This window comes from Schistocerca gregaria, chromosome 3, assembly GCF_023897955.1.
Source record: "Schistocerca gregaria isolate iqSchGreg1 chromosome 3, iqSchGreg1.2, whole genome shotgun sequence".
NCBI classification, from domain to species: domain Eukaryota; kingdom Metazoa; phylum Arthropoda; class Insecta; order Orthoptera; family Acrididae; genus Schistocerca; species Schistocerca gregaria.
Genome location: NC_064922.1, coordinates 281,061,852 through 281,088,139, shown reverse-complemented (window position 1 = coordinate 281,088,139; position 26,288 = coordinate 281,061,852). Strand labels below are relative to the sequence as shown.

Genomic DNA, 26,288 nt, shown 5'->3' with positions numbered 1-26,288 from the left:
AAGAGAAGTTTGTGGCACAACTTGACTAGAAGAAGGGATCGGTTGGTAGGACATGTTTTGAGGCATCAAGGGATCACAAATTTAGCATTGGAGGGCAGCGTGGAGGGTAAAAGTCGTAGAGGGAGACCAAGAGATGAATATACTAAGCAGATTCACAAGGATGTAGGTTGCAGTAGGTACTGGGAGATGAAGAAGCTTGCACAGGATAGAGTAGCATGGAGAGCTGCATCAAACCAGTCTCAGGACTGAAGACAACAAGAACAACATGTAAATTGAAGGCGAACAGAAGCCTTATTGCACATACCCACGTTCCTTTTAGCGCACAAAAATAGTTTCGTGCAGTTGGCTCGAATTGTTTTCAGATACCACGGCCAACGAAGTTTTCCTCATTGCTGGTTGGAGAGGCCTCTAGTTAGTTCAGTATTCCTTGTGGCCGTACCAGCATCGCCTGAATCTAATAATACGGGACATCCCCAATTTTACCAATTTGATAAACGCTTATAGCGTGTTGTAATTTATCAATGACGTGGAAGTGCGGCTTCAGGTGAGTCTAATATAATGTTGTAAATAGAATTTATATCATTTGAGGATGCATCTAAATTGTAGTGCAACCGGCCGTAATTTTAATAAAAAAGCTTTCTTTAGCCAGAACGGTGTTTTTTGAGTAGACTGCCTGAACTCGCTACCCTAATCATGACGCTGTATGCTTCACAGAACCGAAAGGAAGTCTACATTCAAGCGCGAAAGCGCATCCGATGGTACACGAATGTTGCCGGTAGAAGTCGTAGCTTTCACACACACGTGATTTCAAGCAAAGGTTATGCTTCGCAGTGATTTGGAGGGGGAAGATGGCAGAATGTGTCAAACAGCACGTCGATGTTTTAACTGAACAGTACCAACTAAAGCTGTGTCTTTTTGATATCACAAGTAAATAATGTCACAACAAGAGGAAACGTAACGAAGCCTTAACAGGAATATACTGTAGGTAAACAGTGTGTAGGTCGCAAACAAAAGTGGATGAATCTGCATATTATCACGGCGTATTACTTGATTCATGAAATTGCGAGAATTTAGACGAAACCAAACTTTGTTTGCTGATAATGGATGGAGGTGACAAAAGTCATGCGGTTGTGATATGCACATGTATATAAGGCGGTAGTATCGCTTACACAAGGTATAAAACAGCAGTGCATTGGCGAAGCTAAGGTTTCCTGCGTGGTTATCGCTGCACTACGGGAATTAATAGACTTTGAACGAGGGATGGTTGTTGGATCTAGACGCATGGGGTATTCCATTTCGGAAATCGTTAGGGCATTCAATATTCCGACATCCAAATTGTCAAGAGTGTGCCACAGACAACGCAGTGGCCGATTGCCTTCACTTAACGACTGAGCGCAGCGACGATAGCGTTAGATTTCTCAGTGCTAACAATCAAGGAACACTGCGTGAAAAAACGTCTCCGTTACGACAGTATGGTGAAATTTGGCGTTAATGGGCAACGGCAGCAGACGACCGACGAAAGTGGCTTTACTAACAGCACGACATTGCCTGCAGCGCCTCTCCTGGTCTCATGATCCCATCTGTTGGACAATAGACGACTGGATAACCGTGACCTGGTCAAATGAGTACCGATTTCAGTTGGTAAGAGCTGATGGTAGGGTTCGAGTGTGGCACAGACCCAGCGAAGCAATAAGCCCAAGTTGTCAACCAGGAGCCGGCCGGAGTGGCCGTGCGGTTCTAAGCACTAAAGTCTTGAACCGCGCGACTGCTACGGTCGCACGTTCGAATCCTGCCTCGGGCATGGATGTTTGTGATGTCCTTAGGTTAGTTAGGTTAAAGTAGTTCTAAGTTCTAGGGGCTGATGACCTCAGAAGTGCTCAGAGCCATTTGAACCATTTTGTCAACAAGGCACTGTGCAAGCTTTTGGTGGCTTCATAAAAACGTCCAACTGAACTGATCAGTGACTGGAAATGGTTATGTTCGCCTATTTGGATAGCATTTTCAGCCTTTTATGGGTTTCATGTTCCCAAACAACGACGGAATGTTCATGGATGACAACGTGCCATGTCACCGGGCTACAATTGTTCGCGATAGGTTTGAAGAACATTCTGGAGAATTCTAGCGAATTATTTGACCACTCAGATCACCCGACGTGAATCCCAACGACAATTCATTGAACATAATCAAGAGATCTGTTCGTGCACCAAATCCTGTATTGGCAACAGTTTAGCAATTATGGACGGCTGTAGAGGCATAACGGCTCTGTTTTTTCTGCAAGGGACTAGTAACGACTTGAATCCATGAAACGCCGCGTTGCTGCACTACACAGGGCAAAAGGAGGTCGGACACGATATTAAGAGGTATCACATGAGTTTTGTTACCTCAATATATTTCGGCCGTCAGCCGCTCATTCATATTCAGAGCGAGCCTGAAAAACTGATGGTATTGCGTTCCTGTCCAACTTACATACCGGCTGACGTCCCTCAATTTTGTGATTCGACAGTGGAGGAAATTAAAAAGAAAATTAAACCTCTGTGTTCAATGTACGGAAGTGTGTGTGTGTGTGAGTGTGTGTGTGTGTGTGTGTGTGTGTGTGTGTGTGTGTGTGTGTGAGAGAGAGAGAGAGAGAGAGAGCGAGCGATGCCATAGAGGCCTCGAAGAGAAGTGGTGTTTGCAGTGAGACTGTTTCTGTAACGAAAGTATGACTTTATGGCAGACTTCGTGTATTAGACACATATTTGACTGACGGGAGCATATTCTGACGCACTGGAATAAAATTTTATTTGTTTGTGATACAGTCATTATACAATAACAATTATATCTTTAATAATCTGTTTGCCGGCCGCTGTGGCCGAACGGTACTAGGCGCTTCAGTCCGGAACCGCGTTGCTGCTACGGTCGCAGGTTCGAATCCTGCCTCGGGCATGGATGTGTGTGATGTCCTTAGCTTAGTTAGGTTTAAGTAGTTCTAAGTCTAGGGGACTTACGACCTCAGATGTGAAGTCCCATAGCGCTTAGAGCCATTTGAACCATTTCAATAATCTGTTTGCGGTTTTCTTTCACTCAAATTCAATCACCGTTTCCACGGACTTCTAGAATTATGTCAAAAACTCCAGGTACCACGGAGCTTTTGATAAACGACTTTGGTACTACAAACTGCTGAAATTCACCAGCGGCAAGAAATCTCAGAGTAACCGATAATTTGTCGGAATGTTTTATTGTGTTTCTCATCACAGTGTCCTATTCCGTTAATTTCTGCTGCGCAAGTTCAACTAGGAATCGGTAATTAGCTTTGCTAATCCTCAAATCGAAACAAGGCCTCCGGAGTAGACAACATTCCATTGGAACTACTGACGGCCTTGGGAGAGCCAGTCCTGACAAAACTCTACCATCTGGTGAGCAAGATGTATGAGACAGGCGAAATACCCTCAGACTTCAAGAAAAATATAATAACTCCAATCTCAAAGAAAGCAGCTGTTGACAGATGTGAAAATTACCGAACTATCAGTTTAATAAGTCACATCTGCAAAATACTAACGCGAATTCTTTACAGACGAATGGAAAAGCTAGTAGAAGCCGACCTCGGGGAAGATCAGTTTGGATTCCATAGAAATGTTGGAACACGTGAGGCAATACTGTCCCTACGACTTATCTTAGAAGCTAGATTAAGGAAGGCCAAACCTACGTTTCTAGCATTTGTAGACTTAGAGAAAGCTTTTGACAATGTTGATTGGAAAACTCTCTTTCAAATTCTGAAGGTAGCAGGGGTAAAATACATGGAGCGAAAGGCTATTTACAATTTGTACAGAAACCAGATGGCAGTTATAAGAGTCGAGGGACATGAAAGGGAAGCAGTGGTTGGGAAAGGAGTGAGACAGGGTTGTAGCCTCTCCCTGATGTTATTCAATCCGTATATTGAGCAAGCAGTAAAGGAAACAAAAGAAAAATTTGGAGTAGGTATTAAAATTCATGGAGAAGATGTAAAAACTTTGAGGTTCGCCGATGACATTGTAATTCTGTCAGAGAGGACATGGAAGAGCAGTTGAACGGAATGGACAGTGTCTTGAAAGCAGGATATAAGATGAACATCAACAAAAGCAAAACGAGGATAATGGACTGTAGTCGAATAAAGTCGGGATAATGCTGAGGGAATTAGATTAGGAAATGAGACACTTAAAGTAGTAAAGGAGTTTTGCTATTTGGGGAGCAAAATAACTGATGATGGTCGAAGTAGAGAGGATATAAAATGTAGACTGGCAATGGCAAGGAAAGCGTTTCTGAAGAAGAGAAATTTGTTAACATCGAGTATAGATTTAAGTGTCAGGAAGTCATTTCTGAAAGTATTTGTATGGAGTGTAGCCATGTATGGAAGTGAAACGTGGATGATAACTAGTTTGGACAAGAAGAGAATAGAAGTTTTCGAAATGTGGTGCTACGGAAGAATGCTGAAGATTAGATGGGTAGATCACATAACTAATGAGGAAGTATTGAATAGGATTGGGGAGAAGAGAAGTTTGTGGCGCAACTTGACCAGAAGAAGGGATCGGTTGGTAGGACATGTTCTGAGGCATCAAGGGATCACAAATTTAGTATTAGAGGGCAGCGTGGAGGGTAAAAATCGTAGAGGGAGACCAAGAGATGAGTACACTAAGCAGATTCACAAGGATGTAGGTTGCAATAGGTACTGGGAGATGAAGAAGCTTGCACAAGATAGAGTAGCATGGAGAGCTGCATCAAACCATTATCAGGACTGAAGACCACAACAACAACAATCCTCAAATAATTTCGACACGAATATTCGTCCTCTAAGGTATTATTTTTCCACGAAAAGTCAAGCTTTCGCGCTCCTGCCGACTGCTCCTACATTTTTTGCATCCAGAATGACCGTATTCTTTTTCTCTTATTGTTCACTAACCTTAACATGTAATGCAGCGGCGGTGAGACAGGGAGAAACAATTTTCCCTTGGCACTCGACGCCAAAATAGCTTGCTTTCTGCGCGTGTAGCACGAATGTGTGTTTTGTGGCACGTTTAACCATGAGACTCCTATTTTTCCACGTTGGCGCTCGATTTCTTGCTTGCTTGAGCAAACGTGTAAATAAGCACTGCTGTTGCAAGGATTCTGAGAATGTGCAATGCATCTATACAGAACATTGCTTTCAATGGGATATGCGCCGATATTCAGGTTACTGGTCCTGCGTTTTAGTCCTCATCAAGTAGGCATGCATCATACATTTGAGATCGTAACAGGTCGACAGAAGAAACGAGAGGTGGGGTGCGTACAGAGGGAAACAGGCATATTTCCTTAGCTCAGTAGATGATCGGTATAGGACGGTCAATCACTACGATTGGTACGAAATAAACCACGCAATGCACTGTACAGTGACTTGTGAATTATGTATACTGTCTGACAAAAAAAGTGAAGCACCCAGAAGGCATAGTCGGATGTCATTGTAACTCCACACAAGCACACACCATCAGCGGTTGTGAAAATATTTAGAGCAGCAATTCTCCGTGACAGGCAGAACGGCCACCAGTGTGCTCTAGTTGTGATCGTGTTAGTGTCTTTACTACGCCTGGTAGGGTATATAAGGCATATGAACAGTATCAAATGTTGAGTGGTCACTGTGAAAGACACGGAAATGTCAGCTACTCGTGTGGGACAACAGTGTCAGACCTGGCAGAGTTTCTGAGTGGCATCATTGTTGGTCTCCATTTGACTGTCTGGTCAAATAACGCAATATCCAATTTTGTGGGGCATTCGGATGTGGCAGTGCCCCGATGTTGGACTGCATGGGAACATGGAGGCAGGCATACATGTTGTCAGCGTTACTGTTGACCACGTCTGGCAATCACAAGGGAGGATCTTTGTATTGTGCACCAAGCACACTGTAACTCCTTCACATCTACGACAGCTATCCGAGAAGAAGTAATGCACTATCTGCAATATTCTTCGTCGTCCAGCACCATTGTTCGGAGACTAGCAGTACTGGATTGAGAAATTACTGTCCCATGCTTAGGATGTCGTTAACACCACAACGCGAGCGGCTGAAGTAACTAATTAAAATTTGTGGCAAAGCCGGGACTTGAACTCGGTCCTCCTGCTTACTAGGCAGATGTGTTATCAACTACATCATCCTGGCACTGTGGCCAACACGGCTGCTGGCATTACATCACTCCAGCACCCTCCCCAACACCCTACTTCTGTGAAATGATATTTAAATCAAGATCCTAAGCTGTCGACAGGCGTTAATATATATTAACGAGGACAGTTGAAAATGTGCGCCCCGAACGGGACTCGAATCCGGGATCTCCTGCATACATGGCAGACGCTCTATCCTTCTGAGCCACCGAGGGCACAGAGGATAGTGCGACTGCAGGGATTAATCCCTTGAACACTCCCCGTGAGACCCACATTCTTATGGGACATGTCCGAAAGAATAGATACCATCTTCATACCTTACTTCAGGTTGGTTGGTTGATTTAGGGAGAGAACCAAACAGCGAGGATATTGGTCCCATTGGATTACGGAAGGATGGGGAAGGAAGATGGCGCAGTCCTTTCAAAGGAACCATCCCGGCATTTGATGCAGGGATTTAGGGAAATCATGGAAAACCAATATCAGGGTAGTCGGACACAGATTTGAACCGAAGTCCTCTCGAGTGCGAGCTCAATGTGCGCCACCTCGCTCGGTCAGTATTTCAACAATGGTTCAAATGGCTCTGAGCACTATGGGACTTAACATCTGAGGTCATCAGTCCCCTAGAACTTAGAACTACTTAAACCTAACCAAGCTAAGGACATCAAACACATCAATGCCCGAGGCAGGAGTCGAATCTGCGACCGTAGCAGCAGCGCGGTTCCGGACTGAAGCGCGTAGAACCGCTCGGCTACAAGAGCCGGCGACGAGTTGTTGTGGTTACTCGAACTCTGATTGCACAACGGTAGGTGACGGACATACTGCGTCGTCATGTGCTATTTTTCAACAGGACAATGCTCGCCTACATGTGGCGCGTGACTCTACGAACCTTCTGCGTGATATTGAGGTACTCCTGTGGCCAGCGTGATCTCCATATTTATTCACGATAGAACATGTTTTGTTCCAACTGAGACGTCAACCCTTTCCCAGAGTCAGTATTTAGCATGCCAAGGTCGAGATAAACAGCTGCAGGCCACCTTGCCTCAGAAGAAGAAACAAACACTTTATGGTATCATTCCCAAGCGCGTCGCGCGGTATTAGCCGAGCGGTCTCAGGCGCTGCAGTTATGGACTGTACGGCTGGTCCCGGTGGAGGTTCAAGTCCTCCGTCGGGCATGGGTGTGTGTGTTTGTCCTTAGGATAATTTGGATTAAGTAGTGTGTAAGCTTAGGGACTGATGACCTTAGCAGTTAAGTCCCATAAGATTTCATACACACACATTCCCAAGCGAATTAGAGTTTGCATCCGGACTGGAGGGTATGTAACATGCCATACTGCCAAGTACTTCGTAAATTGGACTCAGTTTTGTACTCACTGTAATAACATCACACTCCTTATCAAACCGTGATGTTTCATTTCGTTTCGTCCTCTCCTTCTAACAGTTTCCCCCTTTTTTGCCAGGCGGTGTATGCAGATGTAGATAATTAGGTCCATATGGCTCTATAAACTTTCTCCCCCTCTCGGTTCGAAGAACACACAGTGCAGCTTGTATCATCAGTGTTTATCTGGCGGCCTGCATTCTTCAGCATGTTTTCCTTCAGAAACAGACTCAACCTTTTCGTTATATTTAATTTATGATTCGCAATCAAGTGCGTCACACCCGACGGCAAATCACTTTTAAGCCCCCCGAAGAGCTTCAGATAAGAAAAACACGCGAAGAGAATCACAAGTTCTGAAAAACAGTCGAAAGAGTTTTTCGGCAGTCCGCGAACGGAGTACGTTCGTGGGCAGTATTAATGCGTTCGCGAATGTGTTTATTTTGGCTGGAATCCTCTGCGGCGGCTCTCGGGCCGGCCTGTGTTTGCGCAGTGCCTCCTCCTCTCCCGCCCTCTCTGCTCCTCCCACCCTTATCCTCTTCCTTTCTTTCTTTCCTATCCGCGCCTTCGCTTTCTACTGGGTGAGATATGATCTCGAGGCCGCCGCCGCAGCTTCCCGGAAGAGAAAATATCGATAATACCGCAGTATCGATCGGCCATTCTTTCTGTCTCTCATTTTCGTCGCTTTCCTTTCTTTCTGTCGTCTGGAGGACGCCGTCATTAACAGCGGCGGGCCGGGCCGCAGCGGGACAAAAGGCGGCGGCGTCGGCGGCACAGCGGCTGCCTGGCGCTTGCGTCGTTAGCCCGGCCACGTGCGGCTCCGCTGCCGCACGTGTTCACAGCCCGCCGCTCTCCTGCACCTGCGTCACCTTCTCGTCGTCTTTGACACATTGTCTAGCGCCGTCGCGCGGGAAAAGATTTCCTGTTTTGTACTGCGCACTCTCCGAGTCTCTTTTGTTGCAATGGCGACTAGGGAAAGCCTTAACGTCTGGTGCACGCTTCGAAATGCATTCCGTATTGTCGATACAAGAGCTGCTACCACACGAGTCTGCATGGACCAAAATTTATTTTCAGTGCTGGAAACAATTAGCAAAAAATCCTTACGCCGTCCGCATACGGGACGATTTACAAGGTGCCCAGTGAGTTCGAGGTCACAAGCTCAATCTATAGTAAGGGTCATTTGAAAGTGTTGTGTTAATAATTGTGTTGTTGTTCTTGTTGTGGTCTTCAGTCCTGAGACTGGTTTGATGCAGCTCTCCATGCTACCCTATCGTGTGCAGGTTTCTTCATCTCCCAGTACTTACTGCAACCTACATCCTTCTGAATCTGCTTGGTGTATTCATCTCTTGGTCACCCTCTACGGTTTTTACCCTCCACGCTGCCCCCCAACGCTAAATTTGTGATCCCTTGATGCATCAGAACATGTCCTACCAACAGGTCCCTTCTCCTTGTCAAGTTGTGCCACAAACTCCTCTTCTCCCCAATTCTATTCAATACCCCCTCATTAGCTATGTGATCTACCCATCTAATCTTCAGGAATCTTCTGTAGCACCACATTTCGAAAGCTTCTATTCTCTTCTTGTCCAAACTATTTATCGTCCATGTTTCACTTCCATACATGGCTACACTCCATACAAATACTTTCAAAAATGACTTCCTGACACTTAAATCAATACTCGAAGTTAACAAATTTCTCTTCTTCAGAAACACTTTCCTTTCCATTGCCAGTCTACTTTTTATATCCTCTCTACTTCGACCATCATCAGTCATTTTGCTCTCCAAATACCAAAACTCCTTTACTACTAGTGTCTCATTTCCTAACCTAATTCCGTCAGCATCACCCGATTTAATTCGACTATATTCCATTATCCTCGTTTTGCTTTTGTTGATGTTCATCTTATATCCTCCTTTCAAGACACTGTCCATTCCGTTCAACTGAGCCATGTCATGTCAGGAGAAAATTCGTGGTGCAAATACAATAGGGCTCAGGCATTCTCTTCCTGCTGCTGTTAGAACAGAAATTCTTTTCTGTCTCTGACAGAATTACAATGTTATCGACGAACCTCAAAGTTTTTATTTCTTCTCCATCGATTTAAATACCTACTCCGAATTTTTCTTTTGTTTCCTTTACTGCTTGCTCAATATACAGATTGAATAACATCGGGGAGAGGCTACAACCCTGTCTCACTCCCTTCCCAACCACTGCTTCCCTTTCATGTCCCTCGACTCTTATAACTGCCATCTGGTTTCTGTACAAATTGTAAATAGCCTTACGCTCCCTGTATTTTACCCCTGACACCTTTAGAATTTGAAAGAGAGTATTCCAGTCAACATTGTCAAAAGCTTTTTCTAAGTCTACAAATGCTAGAAACATAGGTTTGCCTTTCCTTAATCTTTCTTCTAAGACAAGTCGTAAGGTCAATATGCCTCACGTGTTCTAATATTTCTACGGAATCCAAACTGATCTTCCCCGAGGTCGGCTTTTACCAGTTTTTCCATTCGTCTGTTAGGTATCCGTGTTAGTATTTTGCAGCCGTGACTTGTTAAACTGATAGTTCGGTAATTTTCTCATGTGTCAACAACTGCTTTGTGACAGGAAAATATTAGCTTCTGATATCTCACCATGTGCATCAGGAGAGCGACAGGAAATTAGCATCCGGGAGGTGCAGAGATCAGCCTCTTATGGGATGTATGATTACACTTCACAAAACCATTAAGCTGCACCATGAACCCGAATGAAAAGTGGCGCGCTACAGTGATCACGAAGGTTAGCACCATCAAGATCGAAGGCGAATTCATCGGGAGTTACAACCAGTGAAAGAAGTTCAAGTAGGTACCCACTCTCAAAGGATGCATATACAATCATATTGGTGAAACGAGGTTCAAATGGGTCTGAGCACTGTGGGACTTAACAGCTGAGGTCATCAGTCCCCTAGACTTAGAACTACCTAAACCTAACCAACCTAAGGACATCACACACATTCAAGCCCGAGGCAGGATTCGAACCTGCGAGCGTAGCGGTCGCGCGGTTCCAGACTGAAGCGCCTAGAACCGCTCGGCCATAACGGCCGGCGGTGAAACGAGATAATGGGTACAGATGGAATATGATGGCATGTGACCGAATGTGAGACAGTCTGTCGTGGAGCTTATCGTGAAACTGGTTATGCTTTAAGGCATGGCTGCAGATATTGCGATAGCACGTTACATATAAACGGAAAAAAACAATCAAGAGGCTGAATTTGTCCAGTAGTTACAGGTGATATGAAGTGCAACGACAGTTATTTTTCAGGAATGATAGTTTTCTCTAAAGCAGTATGATTTTTATAAGCAAACCAGGTATCAAGCAAAAGTAAATTATTTTGACCAGCTATTGTCCAAAAGCCGTGCTCATATCATAGTTATAGTTCTCTTACGCCCATTTTCCCGCTCTTGTTTTCTGTGTCGTAAATTTTCCCTACTGCCCAAGCAAGATCACGCACACGAGAAAGAATCGTAGAGGGCAGAGCACCTCCAAATTCTCACAGCACAATAAATAACTTTTCAACCAATTTACCACCCAGGTTAATAGTCGGCATAATTCTACATGGATGCGTTAAGGCACTAATATTAGTTGATCGTGCTACATCACTCTGAGTACCTTTGATTTCCAGGGTTCCTTTCATATGGATTTCTTTTCAAATCCGCTCCGCAGATTGCTGAGCATCGACAATTTGACGCTTTGTTTGAAATTTCGTTAATCCTACGTCCTTCAGTTCTGTAGCACTATTTGAAGTTATGCAACCCTTCACTATTTCCCTTGAAAACACTTTAATTTATGCCGCGCGCAGTTTTATGTGCATAACGTAGCAAGTTGCTATTATACACATCCTGTATATTGTATTGAGCATCCTTGAAACGCGCAAACGCCATTTTTTGCAACAAGTGCATCTTTTCCTCCCTCGAACATCCGTAGTTTTCTTTATGCACTGCACGGTCTTGTTACTGCGGACTTACTCGAAATCTTTTCATACTTGTTTTTACATTCTGCTGATGATATCCTACGTAGGTAGTTGTGTTTAGTACCCGCTCCTTGGACAGCGTTTCACTGGTCACGGGATTTGTGAGCCGTGTCCTACATGAATTATGAACTACATGCCTCGACACTTGTTTCAGTATCACTTTCATTATCCTCGTCATGTAGATTGTCCTCACAGTCGCCACTCACGCCGCCACACATGCCATCTTGCAGAAACGCTAATATTTCATCTTCCACTTCTTTCCCACTCTGCGAAATTCCTTGAGTTGCTTTAGTCCGAAATATCAAATTCGGCAAATGTTGTAGATATAATGCGATGTTTGCTTTGTTTACCGCTGCCATTGCCCTGCTTTGTATCAACACCACTAGCCGAGCGGTCCTAGGCGCTTCAGTCCGGAACCGCGCGCATGCTACGGTCGCAGGTTCGAATCCTGCCTCGAGCATGGGTGTTTGTGATGTCCTTAGGTTAGTTAGGTTGAAGTAGTTCTAAGTCTAGGGGACTGATGACCTCATATGTTAAGTCTCATAGTGCTTAGAGCCATTTTTTGAACACCACTAGCTCTGTTGTGAGTTACTCGTCGTCGTCTAAACATTTCAACTATGCTCCGTAACCCCACGCTGTGCTTACCATTGGATACCTCCAGGCCCACACCCTGTTGCCATTACCAGCCAATTTTGTGATTGGATTGTAAAAAATATGCGGGGCGTCGAAAGCCATAAACATCACTGGCCTTTTGCGACCTCACACACAGTGGGTTCCTTGTTAGCTAACGTTGACGTGGAGCTATACGAGTTTTGTGACGTCAGTTCGTGCTGTTTCGCGGCGAGGAGACAGTGCCTCACATGAAACACAAAGTAAGTTCTGCGACATTTCGGCAAAGTGCTACGAAAGATTGAACCAATAAGACGCAAGAACGTTTTCTGCGTCACATATAAACTGGCGAGACGCCATATTGTATTTGCTGTTTTCGGCCAGAGCACATATTAGGTGATTTTTATATTATAACTTACATCCTATGAATATACAGTGTGCTGTTTCTAAATACCAGCACATTGAGGACTCTTCTTTATTGGCACGACTGGTTGTAATAAAATGACGGAAAATGTCATACTAGTGGATAGAAAATTTTCGTTTTTAGCTATGTTCGCGTTATAAAGCGTGTATTACGAACGTTCATCTTTCTAAGACAAGGACACGTTGAAGTTTCGTAAAAAACGTTTCATTCTTGGTAGGATTTGTAACAATTAAATGCCAGTGAATATCATTTCAGCAATTAAAGTCTTCAGAAGACCGTTATCTGAGATGTTAGATCGTTTGTTTTAGAAGCTTAGTTGGTAGAGGTTGCTAGTTAAGAAACAAAGCGTAGCGGTTTCGCCGCCTGCTGTACCAATGTTTTTTTCACATTCCTGTTTTCTAAAAGGCTACTGTACTTCCTCAATAAATTAATAGGTTATTTCCTGAAATATTAGATTTTATATAAATACAAGAGTGCTCTCTCTCGGAGTGAGTTTTTGTCATTTTGTGAAGTCTTATAAGCTAACGTCCTTACTGACTGGAGATGGAACTTTTCGTCTTGCCTGTAAAATATGTATGGATACTGATACAGACGAAACAACATGACTAGCATGTGAACAACGCAGGAAATGTGCATTTTAATAGAGCTAACGTAAGAGTATTACGCGCGTCCATTTTCGTGAACAGACTGAGTGGTTTGGGAGCCAGATACAGCCGACAGCTGTCGCTGGAGAACGCTACAGTCGGACATCACGTTAACCAGTACGACTCATGTGATGCTCGCACTGTGTTTCGTGAGGCTGGATTTCTCGTCTTTGTCCACGTTAACGCTAGCTGCATCGTCCCGTGTGAGGACGGCGTATGGTTGCTTTCACTCTCTAATGTAGCAGAAAACAGAAAATAGTTTTATAGTGACATATAATACGACGATGAACGTGCATCTGCGTTGAGTATTCTACCTAGTGGCATTCCTCAAGCTTCCATAGATGGACGATTCACGATATTATCTTGAATAATTGCTCCAGTCTCCATAGCAGAGGTTACTAATGCACACCATTGCAGCACCACTTGACCTGGAGTAGCCGGTTCGAATCCTAGTGGTGGAAGACCTTTTTCACTGCCAGTGCTAGGTATAGTCACAACATTTTAACTACCAGCACGAAATAGTAAAATTACATAATTATTTTGAAACTTGTTGGGGTCTCTCTTTAACTTCAAACAGCAGATGGTTGTGTTTGGCCACTGACCACAACCAAAACATAATCACAGTGAGGACAGCAGCGTAGGAGTAAAACACACCATATTTTTACACAAAGGAAACGACACCCACAGAAGATGGTACAAAAGTGTATGAACTTGTCTAGGCAGCAAGAGGAAAGAATATCATTTGGTATTCTTTCAGAGGATGGTGTTACATACATTGCGTTTATTTTGCAAGAACAGGCAACCACGATACACCAAACTGGTAAACCAGACATTTGCGTAGATTTGTCTATGTAATATTGTTACATGTCTTGATGCGACCACCTTATATTTGCAGTTTATATGCGTATTTTATACTCACACAGCCTCTAATATTTACTGTGACGTTTTTATTTGTTACGATAACAGTGTTTTGATGTTGTGGTGAAAGGCTCATAACTGGCTGCCAATAATATTAATCGTGTTACACAACACATTCTCAGTGTAAAACTATTTCTCACATTTTAAAATTATTTCTTTTCTTACCAAATCCCCCCCCCCTATTGCTCTCTATCTCTCTATCTCTCTATCTCTCTATCTCTCTATCTCTCTCTCCCTCTCTCTCTGTTACATACGTACATACACTCCCCTCCCACACCCCCACTGCACCAAAACACACACACAGAAATATTTTTCAGTTTTGTCTAGGACAAGGGACAACGTTGTGCCAGAAATAAATTAAAAATAGTTGCAATCCCCTGGCTCTGACCAAGGCCTCAAGTAGTAAGTCGTATGTCGTAACAGGTAATCCTTCAATTTATACCAAATTGCGAACCCCTCTGCCCCACTACCAGCGCGCCTGATAGTTGGATGAGAGGAGCCGTGGCTTTATGATGATCCATATCTCAAACAGCTCGCTCTACTTCTGGATGTAGAAAATGAAAACCACAAGTAAATAACAGTTTTGAACATGGCTGTTATTCAGCAACAATATACCAGTTTCAACAGAGGATTAAACATGCAACCGGTTGCACATAAATAGTACGTACAGTGACCTAGATTTCGGCACCTACTAGCGATGTCTTCATCAGAATGAACTGTTGCTAAATTGTAAAATTACACTAGTCAGAATTTGGAGCAGCTATGCTCAAATCAAAAGTGAGATAAAATGTTCTAGCCTTTGCCACGTGTGCCCAACAACATCAGACTTGAGCATAGCTGCTCCAAATTTTGACTGTTGCTTTATAGTAATGTATTTTTATGATATAGCATCAGTTTCTTCTGATGAAGACACCCCTAATAGTTGTCGAAACTTAGGCCTTGTACCTGCTGCTCATGTGCAACCGATTAGCTGTTTAATTCTATGTTAAGACAAATAAATTTTGGACGCTAGACACGTGTAGCGTCCTGATTGGATAGGGGACAGTACGCGAACGTAGGCGTCATAGCAGTAACAGCATCCGCTGAGCCCCCAGAGAGTAGGCATCACTACAATACAGACGCGCGTGGCCTCTATGTCTAGAGCGTAAGCAGAAGCACGGCATCGCAGCGTAGCGCCGGGCGTTGGGCTGGAACTCACCGAGAGGTCGCCGCCGTAGAAGGGGTGGATGACGAACGTCTCGTTGCCCACGTGGATGACGCCGCTGACGCCGTTGCACGTGTGGAAGGCTGCCGTCGCGCCCGGGTAGTCTTTCACCGTGCCGTGGTAGTAGCAGTGCTCGATCTCCTGCGGGCCATCACGTAACATATCCGTTAGGTTTCACTCTGTCATTATACGACCATTTACTTTCACAGTAGATTCAACAGGACAAATACGAAGGTATACTACCATCTTCATACACTATACTTCAACTTGCTCTCCCCCCTGCAGTATCTGCAATCAAGAGATTGGTGGAGGGGGGGGGGGGAGGGGAAGGAGGAAGAGGAGGAGCAGGGTGCAACTTTTATTGGTTTCGCATTGAATGACGAATTAGTGTCGACAGTTTAGCATAACTACCTATGGCTATACTTGCTACTGCGGCCGGAGTTCTAAGGGACTGATGACCTCATCTGTTAAGTCCCATAGTGCTCAGAGTTATTTGAACCATACTTGCTACTAATCAGTATGCATTACGTGCTCTGTCTGGCGAGACAGATTGTGATAAAGTTTGTGTATATCGTTTTTCTACAGAAGCGAGACTGCAACTCTCTCCCTACCTTCGATGGGTAAGCCCTTGCCTCCAGTGAACCAAATCCCATATATTAAGCCCAAAGCAAAGCCACCCCGCACTAAACGAGAACTCACCACCCCATCCAATTGATTGACAACTCAGTGGCCATAGAACTCTCTTCGTCCCCTTACCACAGCTGAAGATATTGTCCAATTTCCAAAGTTATCGCACACTCCAACAACCTGTCTTCTATTTTAATTGTAACAGGTATCTATTCTCAGTATGAGGCAAACTTAATTTTCAGCAGCGAATCCAACCCAGTTTAGTCTGCCCAGTCCCGTTGCTTACTTTCAAATCCCCACTGAAGCGGGAGCAAGGAACACTTTCTCCCTTTGATAATTCTCACCAGCCCTCTGCTGCAGAGTACACCTCACCTTTGTGGACTTCATCTGCTTGCACCAAGCAGGTTGACATTGCTGTCAGTGAGACTGTCCAGATTTTGTTGGGATGTACGAAGCAAACTCTAGTCGACAAATCTGTTTGCTTTTTGGTGTATCTCCCCCCCACCACCACCTCTCCCCCAAGTCAGAAGGCCTATTACTGCCATAGCAGAGAGGGCAGAGGAGATCAATGATCCCAGTCATACACTACAAGATCATAAAGTTGCAGTCTCATAGTATCATTCAAATCTTTCCCTTACCAATCCCATCCAATGAGGGTTCCAATATTCACCTCTCCCCAGTCAAAGTCCTATTACCAATCTAAGACCAAAAGCTCAGCCATACGATCTTTTCCCCATAGACATATACGTGTTGCTACACGAAAAATGTGCATCATTCCTATACCCATTAACATTGCTAAACTGTAGTTACTAGGAGCCCACACAGTATTTTCCCCATATGCCATGAAAGAATTTTCATCATCAGCATCTTCTGAAAAATTTTATAAATATAGCTATCTTCAAAAAGATAAATCCATGCTACCAATCTATGAAATCTAGGCAGAAGAGCGGCTTGTTGGACCATTGTGAAGCTAGTGGGGCTAGGGTGGGAAATAAAACCAAAGAAAAAAAGACAAGAACTCATTTTTTGCCTTCCAATGGTTAATCCTGTATCTCATATATGCGGCCGAACTCCCAAGCCTCTCCACTCTCGAACCTTCTCCAATACATCGACACAGCACGTAGCAGTAATCCATAAGTACTTGTTTGAATTTAAGCCTTTAGATTTGTGTGATTTATCGTGTAAACGAAATTTAGCGGATTCCTTTCAGTACCCATGTGGATGACTTCATACTTTTCATTATTTAGAGTCAATTGCCACTTTCCGCACCGCACATATATCTTGCCTGGACAGTTTTGCAATCGGGTTTGATCATCGGATGACTTTACAAGGCGGTAAATGACAGCGTCATCTGCAAACAATCTAAGAAGGTTGCTCAGGTAGTCTCCTATGTCGTTTATGTAAATCAGGAACCTCAGAGGAACGCCAGGTATTACTTGTGTTTTATTCGATGACTTTCCGTCAGTCATTACGAACTATGATGTTTCGGACAGGAACTCACGAATTTAATCGCTCAAATGAGACGATACGTCACAGGGACACAATTTTATTAGAAGTCGATTGTTAAAAACGGCCAAAAGCCTTCTGGAAATCTAAATATATGGAATCAATTTGACACCCCGTGTCGATAGTACTAATTACTTTGCAGGAGCAAAGAATTAGGCGTGTTTCACAAGAACGATATTATCTGAATCCCTGTTGGTTATTTGTCAATTCTTCGTTTTCTTCGAGGTAATTCATAAAGTTAGAACAAGCATAAAAACATAAACAGAATAAGATTTTTTTCCTGTACCACAAAATGGACTACGTCTATCGGTATAGACTAACCGCTTTTTGTGCATATCTTCTCACTGTAATACCGGTGCTGCCCAGGGGAAAATAAGCATTAATGTCTTGGTCCTGCGAGGTGCACTTGAAGATACTACCCAACCTAAAAATATACGCTTGTAATAGCTACAATTGTTAGTCAGTAAATGACATAAATACTGATGTAATGTTGTCCAGTACACAGTGTTCAGTCACCAATAGCAATATCTGCAATTATACTCATTACGCCCCATGATATATATCCAGCGGCCACAGGCCTTGTCTGCGCTGCTGCTACGGTTGTAGGTTCGAATCCTGCCTCGGACATGTATGTGTGTGATGTCCTTAGGTTAGTTAGGTTTACGTAGTTCTAAGTCTAGGGGTCTTATGACCTCAGATGTTAAGTCCCATAGTGCTTAGAACCATATGAACAGCCCCTGTAGACCACACGCTGCTTCTACAAACTGCCTCCATTCCACTCTATTTTGCGTGATATGTTCTTCCACGTGTCTTCGTTTCTTCAGTCCCCAAGGCTACCAATTCCTTCACCAGGTCCCCAATTCAGCTCTGCCTTGGTCGTTCTATGGCGCGCCTGTTGTTTGGTTCTCCCTCAAGTGCGTTATTCATCTGTCTTTCTTCTGACATACGTTTACATGGCCCACCCACTGGATTATTTTGCTCTCCAGCATCTGATGGACTGCTGGTTGCTGCATCAAGTGGTAAATTTCTCGTTCTTAGTCCTTCTCCATTCTTATTTATGTAAGGTCGGTTCCCCAATTTTCTTCGTTGCTCTTCTTTAAAATATTAATAGTTATTCGTTTTCTCGTTTAGCCATGCTCCAGGTTCCTGAACCGTACACGACTACTGGGCACCTAGCGGGGTGGCAATGGTATTCAATGCATTCCCCGTCGTTGGCTACGCCGTGTAATGGGGAATTATTCTGAAGCACAGTAGTTAATTTTGATTCATTTTTGTTCCATTTGCGACTCATGCACAGCACACAGAGTTCCAATGCATGTGTTTCATTTAAACCTTTGCTGCGACTTTCTGTACTGGAAACCAATTTTATGTGGCCATTCAGGTACACACTGCCGTATCGGTTGAATGCACTTCCTGGAATTCTCCTACTGTCGCATTGTCGCAAGGGGTACCACAGTTGCGACGACTTACCGAATGACCCTCGTACATCTACATCTATACGACGACTCTGCAACTCACATTTAAGTACCTATCAGAGGATTCATCGAGCCACCTTCAAACTATTTCTCTTCCGTCCCTCTATGGAACAACGCGCAGGAAAAACCAATACTAAAATTTTTCCGTGCGAACTGTGACTTATTACAATGATCATTCTCCCTATGTAGCTCTGCGTGACATTCGGGAGAGCACGCTTATGACTGAAATTGCGAGAAAAGAAAAACACCTTTGTTTTAATGATTGCCATCCTAACTCGCATGTCGTAACGGTGACAAGCTCTCTCCTACACTCCTGGAAATTGAAATAAGAACACCGTGAATTCATTGTCCCAGGAAGGAGAAACTTTATTGACACATTCTTGGGGTCAGATACATCACATGATCACACTGGCAGAACCACAGGCACATAGACACAGGCAACAGAGCATGCACAATGTCGGCACTAGTACAGTGTATATCCACCTTTCGCAGCAATGTAGGCTGCTATTCTCCCATGGAGACGATCGTAGAGATGCTGGATGTAGTCCTGTGGAACGGCTTGCCATGCCATTTCCACCTGGCGCCTCAGTTGGACCAGCGTTCGTGCTGGACGTGCACACCGCGTGAGACGACGCTTCATCCAGTCCCAAACATGCTCAATGGGGGACAGATCCGGAGATCGTGCTGGCCAGGGTAGTTGACTTACACCTTCTAGAGCACGTTGGGTGGCACGGGATACATGCGGACGTTCATTGTCCTGTTGGAACAGCAAGTTCCCTTGCCGGTCTAGGAATGGTAGAACGATGGGTTCGATGACGGTTTGGATGTACCGTGCACTATTCAGTGTCCCCTCGACGATCACCAGAGGTGTACGGCCAGTGTAGGAGATCGCTCCCCACACCATTATGCCGGGTGTTGGCCCTGTGTGCCTCGGTCGTATGCAGTCCTGATTGTGGCGCTCACCTGCACGGCGTCAAACACGCATACGACCATCATTGGCACCAAGGCAGAAGCGACTCTCATCGCTGAAGACGACACGTCTCCATTCGTCCCTCCATTCACGCCTGTCGCGACACCACTGGAGGCGGGCTGCACGATGTTGGGGCGTGAGCGGAAGACGGCCTAACGGTGTGCGGGACCGTAGCCCAGCTTCATGGAGACGGTTGCGAATGGTCCTCGCCGATACCCCAGGAGCAACAGTGTCCCTAATTTGCTGGGAAGTGGCGGTGCGGTCCCCTACGGCACTGTGTAGGATCCTACGGTCTTGGCGTGCATCCGTGCGTCGCTGCGGTCCGGTCCCAGGTCGACGGGCACGTGCACCTTCCGCCGACCACTGGCGACAACATCGATGTACTGTGGAGACCTCACGCCCCACGTGTTGAGCAATTCGGCGGTACGTCCACCCGGCCTCCCGCATGCCCACTATACGCCCTCGCTCAAAGTTCGTCAACTGCACATACGGTTCACGTCCACGCTGTCGCGGCATGCTACCAGTGTTAAAGACTGCGATGGAGCTCCGTATGCCACGGCAAACTGGCTGACACTGACGGCGGCGGTGCACAAATGCTGCGCAGCTAGCGCCATTCGACGGCCAACACCGCGGTTCCTGGTGTGTCCGCTGTGCCGTGCGTGTGATCATTGCTTGTACAGCCCTCTCGCAGTGTCCGGAGCAAGTATGGTGGGTCTGACACACCGGTGTCAATGTGTTCTTTTTTCCATTTCCAGGAGTGTATTTCTAGATTCTTCACTTAATACTGGTTCTTGAGGCTTTGTAGGTAGGCTTTCGCGGGAGATCTAGCGTGTATCCAGAAGCGGCTGCCATCTACCAACAAGGAATAATGCCTGACATATCCGCGAATCGAACTTGGATCCTCCTCGTGGTAGTCAAACACGCTGACCGCTCACTTTCTGAGGTAGGCAGAGAACCTAAGAAAACGTAAATAGACAGCATTTGAACCACGCCACTTTTGTGTCGAAGTACGATTACAATCTGTATCGACTGAAAATTGAATAAGGTTTTAATCACATCGTGCATTAATATCAGCCTCTACATTTTCTAGTGGATGCGCTGAACCGACGCGAGACGACCAGTGGCTGTTTTAATTAAATCGGAGAGAATTAGATAACAAAATATTGGACTGTGAATTTTTCATGGGGAGATAAACAGGTGAGAAGAGCGTCCCATGACGACAAATAACTGCGTTTGGGGCTGAAGTGAACTCCTGTGCTGACCTATTGGCGGCTCGCAATAACGTTAGTGGCTGCAAATTAAATGGACGTCGGCCGAGTGACATGAATTATCACGACTAGCGGGAAAGAATATTAGAAAACCCTACAACAGGAAAAACATACCCGTTAACTGCTAATTCTGCTAGAGAAAGATTGCTGCAACTGCTGGGAGCAGGGTTTGTTGTAAATTAGTAGCAATTACCTCACGTACACAGCATTTATTCGCATGTAAACGTTCATAAAATCGGTAACGAAATGAGATTAGGAAATCAAAACAATGTCTTCATACTATAAAATAAGGTCTCCGTCGTGATTTTCAATGTGTATGTGAAGGCTAATCTACATCTACATCTACATCCATACTCCGCAAGCCACCTGACGGTGTGTGGCGGAGGGTACCCTGAGTACCTCTATCGGTTCTCCCTTCTATTCCAGTCTCGTATTGTACGTGGAAAGAAGGATGGTCGATATGCTTCTGTGTGGGCTCTAATCTCTCTGATCTTATCCTCATGGTCTCTTCGCGAGATATACGTAGGAGGGAGCAATATACTGCTTGACTCTTCCGTGAAGGTATGTTCTCGAAACTTTAACAAAAGCCCGTACCGGGCTACTGAGCGTCTCTCCTGCAGAGTCTTCCATTGGAGTTTATCTATCATCTCAGTAACGCTTTCGCGATTACTAAATGATCCTGTAACGAAGCGCGCTGCTCTCCGTTGGATCTTCTCTATCTCTTCTATCAACCCTATCTGGTGCGGATCCCACACTGCTGAGCAGTATTCAAGCAGTGGGCGAACAAGCGTACTGTAACCTACTTCCTTTGTTGTCGGATTGCATTTCTTTAGGATTCTTCCAATGAATCTCAGTCTGGCATCTGCTATACCGACGATCAATTTTATATGATCATTCCATTTTAAATCACTCCTAATGCGTACTCCCAGATAATTTATGGAATTAACTGCTTCCAGTTGCTGACCTGCTATTTTGTAGCTAAATGATAAGGGACCTATCTTCTATGTATTCGCATCACATTACACTTGTCTACATTGAAATTCAATTGCCATTCCGTGCACCATGCGTCAATTCGCTGCAGATCCTCCTGCATTTCAGTACAGTTTTCCATTGTTGCAACCTCTCGATACACCACAGCATCATCTGCAAAAAGCCTCAGTGAACTTCCGATGTCATCCACCAGGTCATTTATGTATAATGTGAATAGCAACGGTCCTATGACACTCCCCTGCGGCACACCTGAAATCACTGTTACTGTAGAAATCCTGGTAAATTGTTTTCTGATAACCAGACTGATTCACGAGGAAAATTTGTGTATATAATTTATTAACATTTCGTGTAAACTGCTTGACCTATTAAGTTTGTCAATTAAGTTATGCCTCTTGAAAACTTTCCCGATCGCGGTGTTTAAATCGTTTAAGCGGGCCACACCATGGTTCAAGTCTAAAAACATCGATTTTCGGTTTCCATCTTATTTCGATAGACTGAGGTTTTATTTAAGTACTCTGAAAAGGATTTTGCTGAAAAAAATTTTTTTCGAGCATTTAAAGAGCAAGTGTTTAGATGCCACGCCCACTTTTCTGTCACCCACTGTCAACTCTAAGCCATATGGTGATGACATTATTAGCAAAACAGAATGTGTAGGCCATGTTCAAAATGAGAGGAAAAAAATGGAAGATGAAGATTGTTGACTGGACAGGGTCGGTTAACGAAAACTGAAATAGAAAACTTGCAGGTATACGATGGGCAGGCAATTAGGAGAAATAAAGAAAATCTGGAGGCAATGAAGAGAGATGTTTGGGCCATATTCTTCCATAACTCCTCTACTGATGATAGCCATGTCATGTCAGGAGAAAATTCGTGGTGCAAATACAATAGGGCTCAGGCAACTGGAGAATTTTATTCTCACCAGAATTTTCTTCCTGCTGCTGTTATTACAGAAATTAAACCCGTTTCCAGATACTTGGCTCATCCTGACCTTGAAATGTCTGCATGGGCAGACACATAAAGCCAAATGAATGTTTCAATAGCATGATTTGGAACTGCCTTCCTAAAACTGTATTAGTAGGCAAGCATACAATGAAACTAGGAGTTCATGATGCTGTTATTACATTCAGTTGTGGTAATATTGGAAAGTGTTGGGTACTGATAAAGCTGGGAATTAATATAATATGATCACTGGGCTGCAACAATGCGATAAAATGAGGATAGCCGATACAGATAGGTCTGCATTTAATACGACCAAGAAAGCAAGACAAACATCCAGGGAGGTGAAAAAGAAGCAGGAAGACCTGCTAGAGGCTAAAGAAGGGCCATCATATGCAGCAGGACAGTTTTAATTAACTGTAAGTAACAAATTTCAAAAGTTTTTTCTTTAAAGTCAACTTCCCACAAACTAAAATTTTCAGTACATATGCTCCATTATATCAGAAACTATCATAGATAAATGAAAGAAATTTTCAGAGACTCTGCATAACATAAAAAGACACCTCTGGTACTACATTAATTAATATTACGCCATTAGGAAGTTCACAAAAAAATATTTTCTGCAGAAAAAACTTAATATTTTTTGTTAATAAATTTAAAAAAGTATTTCTTGAAAACTATAAAATGGATAAAGTAGATTTTACTACAGTTGACTCTATTAGCATCATGTAACATACAGTAAAAATATTAAGGTCCTGCATCAAATAGGTTTTTCAGAAATGGGTCAAATACTTACGTAAATTAACATGGGTTAGATAGGCAGGGTGTCAGGGTACAAGATACATAGCAGAGGAAAGGAAATATGGTACTATTTTGGCTATAGCAGATGTTGAAAGTGCCCAGCATTCATCTCTTGGCTCTTTTGGGCCCTGGTCGGCAGATCGGTGCTAGACTGCTGGAAACGCTGCAATCTCATCCGAAATGTTCTGTTGTAGTTCTTGAAGTGTATGAGGGTTGTTGCGATACACCTTAGAATTGGGGGCTCCCCACACAAAGTAATCGCACACTGACAGATTAGGTGACCTAGAGGGCCAGATAGGGCCACGACCAGACTGACCTCTGATAACTCTGTCAGGCCAGAGGTTTGTGTAAATGTGCTCCAAGATTCGTCCCTTGCTGCGAATAGCCGCACTGAAGTTTTATTCCTTGTCCCATAAGTGAAGATTTGGCATATCTGTTTTAAACTTAGGAAATATCTCGTGTTTTCAATTACTTTTAGATGCAATTACTGTCTAATGTTTTTTTTCACATACGTCTCACGTAATGAACTCGTGCTACTAGCGAATTCAACACGTTATCGGAAGTTGAATTCTTTTTGTAGCAAAATAAATGTAATACATCGCATAATATTCCTTTAGTTTCATAAATTTAAGTTTTTAGGGGTCTGTACCCCAATCGGTAAAAACTTAACTCGTATAGGATTAGGCTTACATTGTTGACAGTCTGTCTGTCTGTAGGCCGGTGTGGCCGTGCGATTCTAGGCGCTTCAGTCGGGAACCGCACGACCGGTGACCGCTACTGACGCAGGTTCTAATCCTGCCTGGGGCATGGATGTGTTTGGTGTCATTAGGTTAGTTAGGTTTAAGTAGTTCTAAGTTCTAGGGGACTGATGACTTCAGATGTTAAGTCCCATAGTGCTCAGAGCCATTTTTTTCTGTCTCTATCTGTCTGTGCGACTTCTCAAAACACTTCTTCTCATGATCGGGTAGATGTATCAAGTTGAAATTTGTGTCATGTTAAGGTATTTCGTCCCTTGGCGATGGAAAATAGTGAAGCTTCTAAGTGCAATCAAAAGATACGGCTATTTAAGTCACGTATTTTGATTCTCGCAATATCACTCATTAAAAACTTAAGCGTGCTTCCCTTTGACATAGAATCATGAAATTTGGCAATAAGAAAGGATTCACAGTACAAATAAAAGTAAAACATTAGAAAATTGCTAATTTGTAATAATGTCGTACGAAAAAATATTTCTTTTGTCATTTGTTATCAGACTTCAAATCTGAAATCAAAACTTTTGGGGAAGTCTTTGAATCCCATGGACCAATATCTTACCTGTATCAATGTCGATAAAAAGCAAAAATCGTGGAGATTCTTGATTCGCCAAGTGGATTGACTGTATATATATAATTTGGTGTGCAACCCTCAGTGCGAGAACCCTACTCGCACATGGCCATTTTTTATTTGTTATAGATACTATATTTGACCATAAGTGGAGACTACGGATGTTGTTGCAGGAAATTAAGCAGTGGGATGCGTTGTGGGAGCTGTAGTAAATGAATGAAGTGTTGTGGAGCCTGAGGAGGTCGCTGACGCCCTCTCTTGGAACTGCAAAATATGCAACAGGAATATGTTAGCACAGGAGCAGGAAAAGATCTCAGCCCTTATGCTCATTTGGATCAAGCTAGGAGAGAGCTGGTGAGGGTGGCTAAAACCGTTATTATTCAACATAATCTCCGTCCAACGCGACGGCCTTACATTACCTTACTAAGAGGAACTGTACGCCCACCTCGTACGACTCTACTGGTCGACGTCGGACGATGAGCCTCGTAACGCGCAAGCAATTACGCACAGAAGGTCTTTCGTTGCTCTTTATGGTTTTCTGTTAGGCACAAGGAACGCTCCGGGCACACATCTTTCAGTACCCCACCTGGTGGATGTGTCAGCACTAGTAACAGAAACCTCGAATGAGAGTGTCCGCACGTTCCAACGTTGCAGAAGTCACAGGTGTGTGCTGCAGGCCGGCACGTGGGAGATCGGACAGGCTCGCGCCATATTGTTGCCGATAACGAGAGAAGCCTCGCCCAGCTACTCACCGTGCTTTTGTTCAGTGCCACATCTGTGCAACATTCTGCAAGTGCCTATGAATATCTGCGGTGCTCCCTTTTTCCACCAAGAGAAACTAATGAGAGCTCTCTCCGCTACGCACGCCATTTTGAAAGTTCGTATGGCGCCACCACCAATAGCAACTTCTTGAAATAACAGGGACTTAAGCGGGCATATTCCACTATGTTCCCACAGTAAATTCCGCATTTCTTTCAACCGAAACTAGCCCAGGAACAAAATATGTTGCATTACTTACTAAACGGACCTCGTAGAATGCACTCCACCCGGGTACACGAACAACAAGGAAATTTGATCGGAAT

At 44.1% G+C, this 26,288-nt stretch overlaps 1 protein-coding gene across 1 annotated transcript in view; it reads right to left on the bottom strand.

Annotated features, from left to right (window-relative positions):
• Positions 1–26,288, bottom strand: part of LOC126354274 (disintegrin and metalloproteinase domain-containing protein 22-like) — a 901,625-nt gene that overhangs the window by 263,901 nt on the left and 611,436 nt on the right. The window contains exon 6 of the mRNA XM_050003815.1: positions 15,305–15,451. Within this exon, the coding sequence (XP_049859772.1) occupies positions 15,305–15,451 (147 nt within the window). The remainder of the gene's footprint in view (positions 1–15,304; positions 15,452–26,288) is intronic.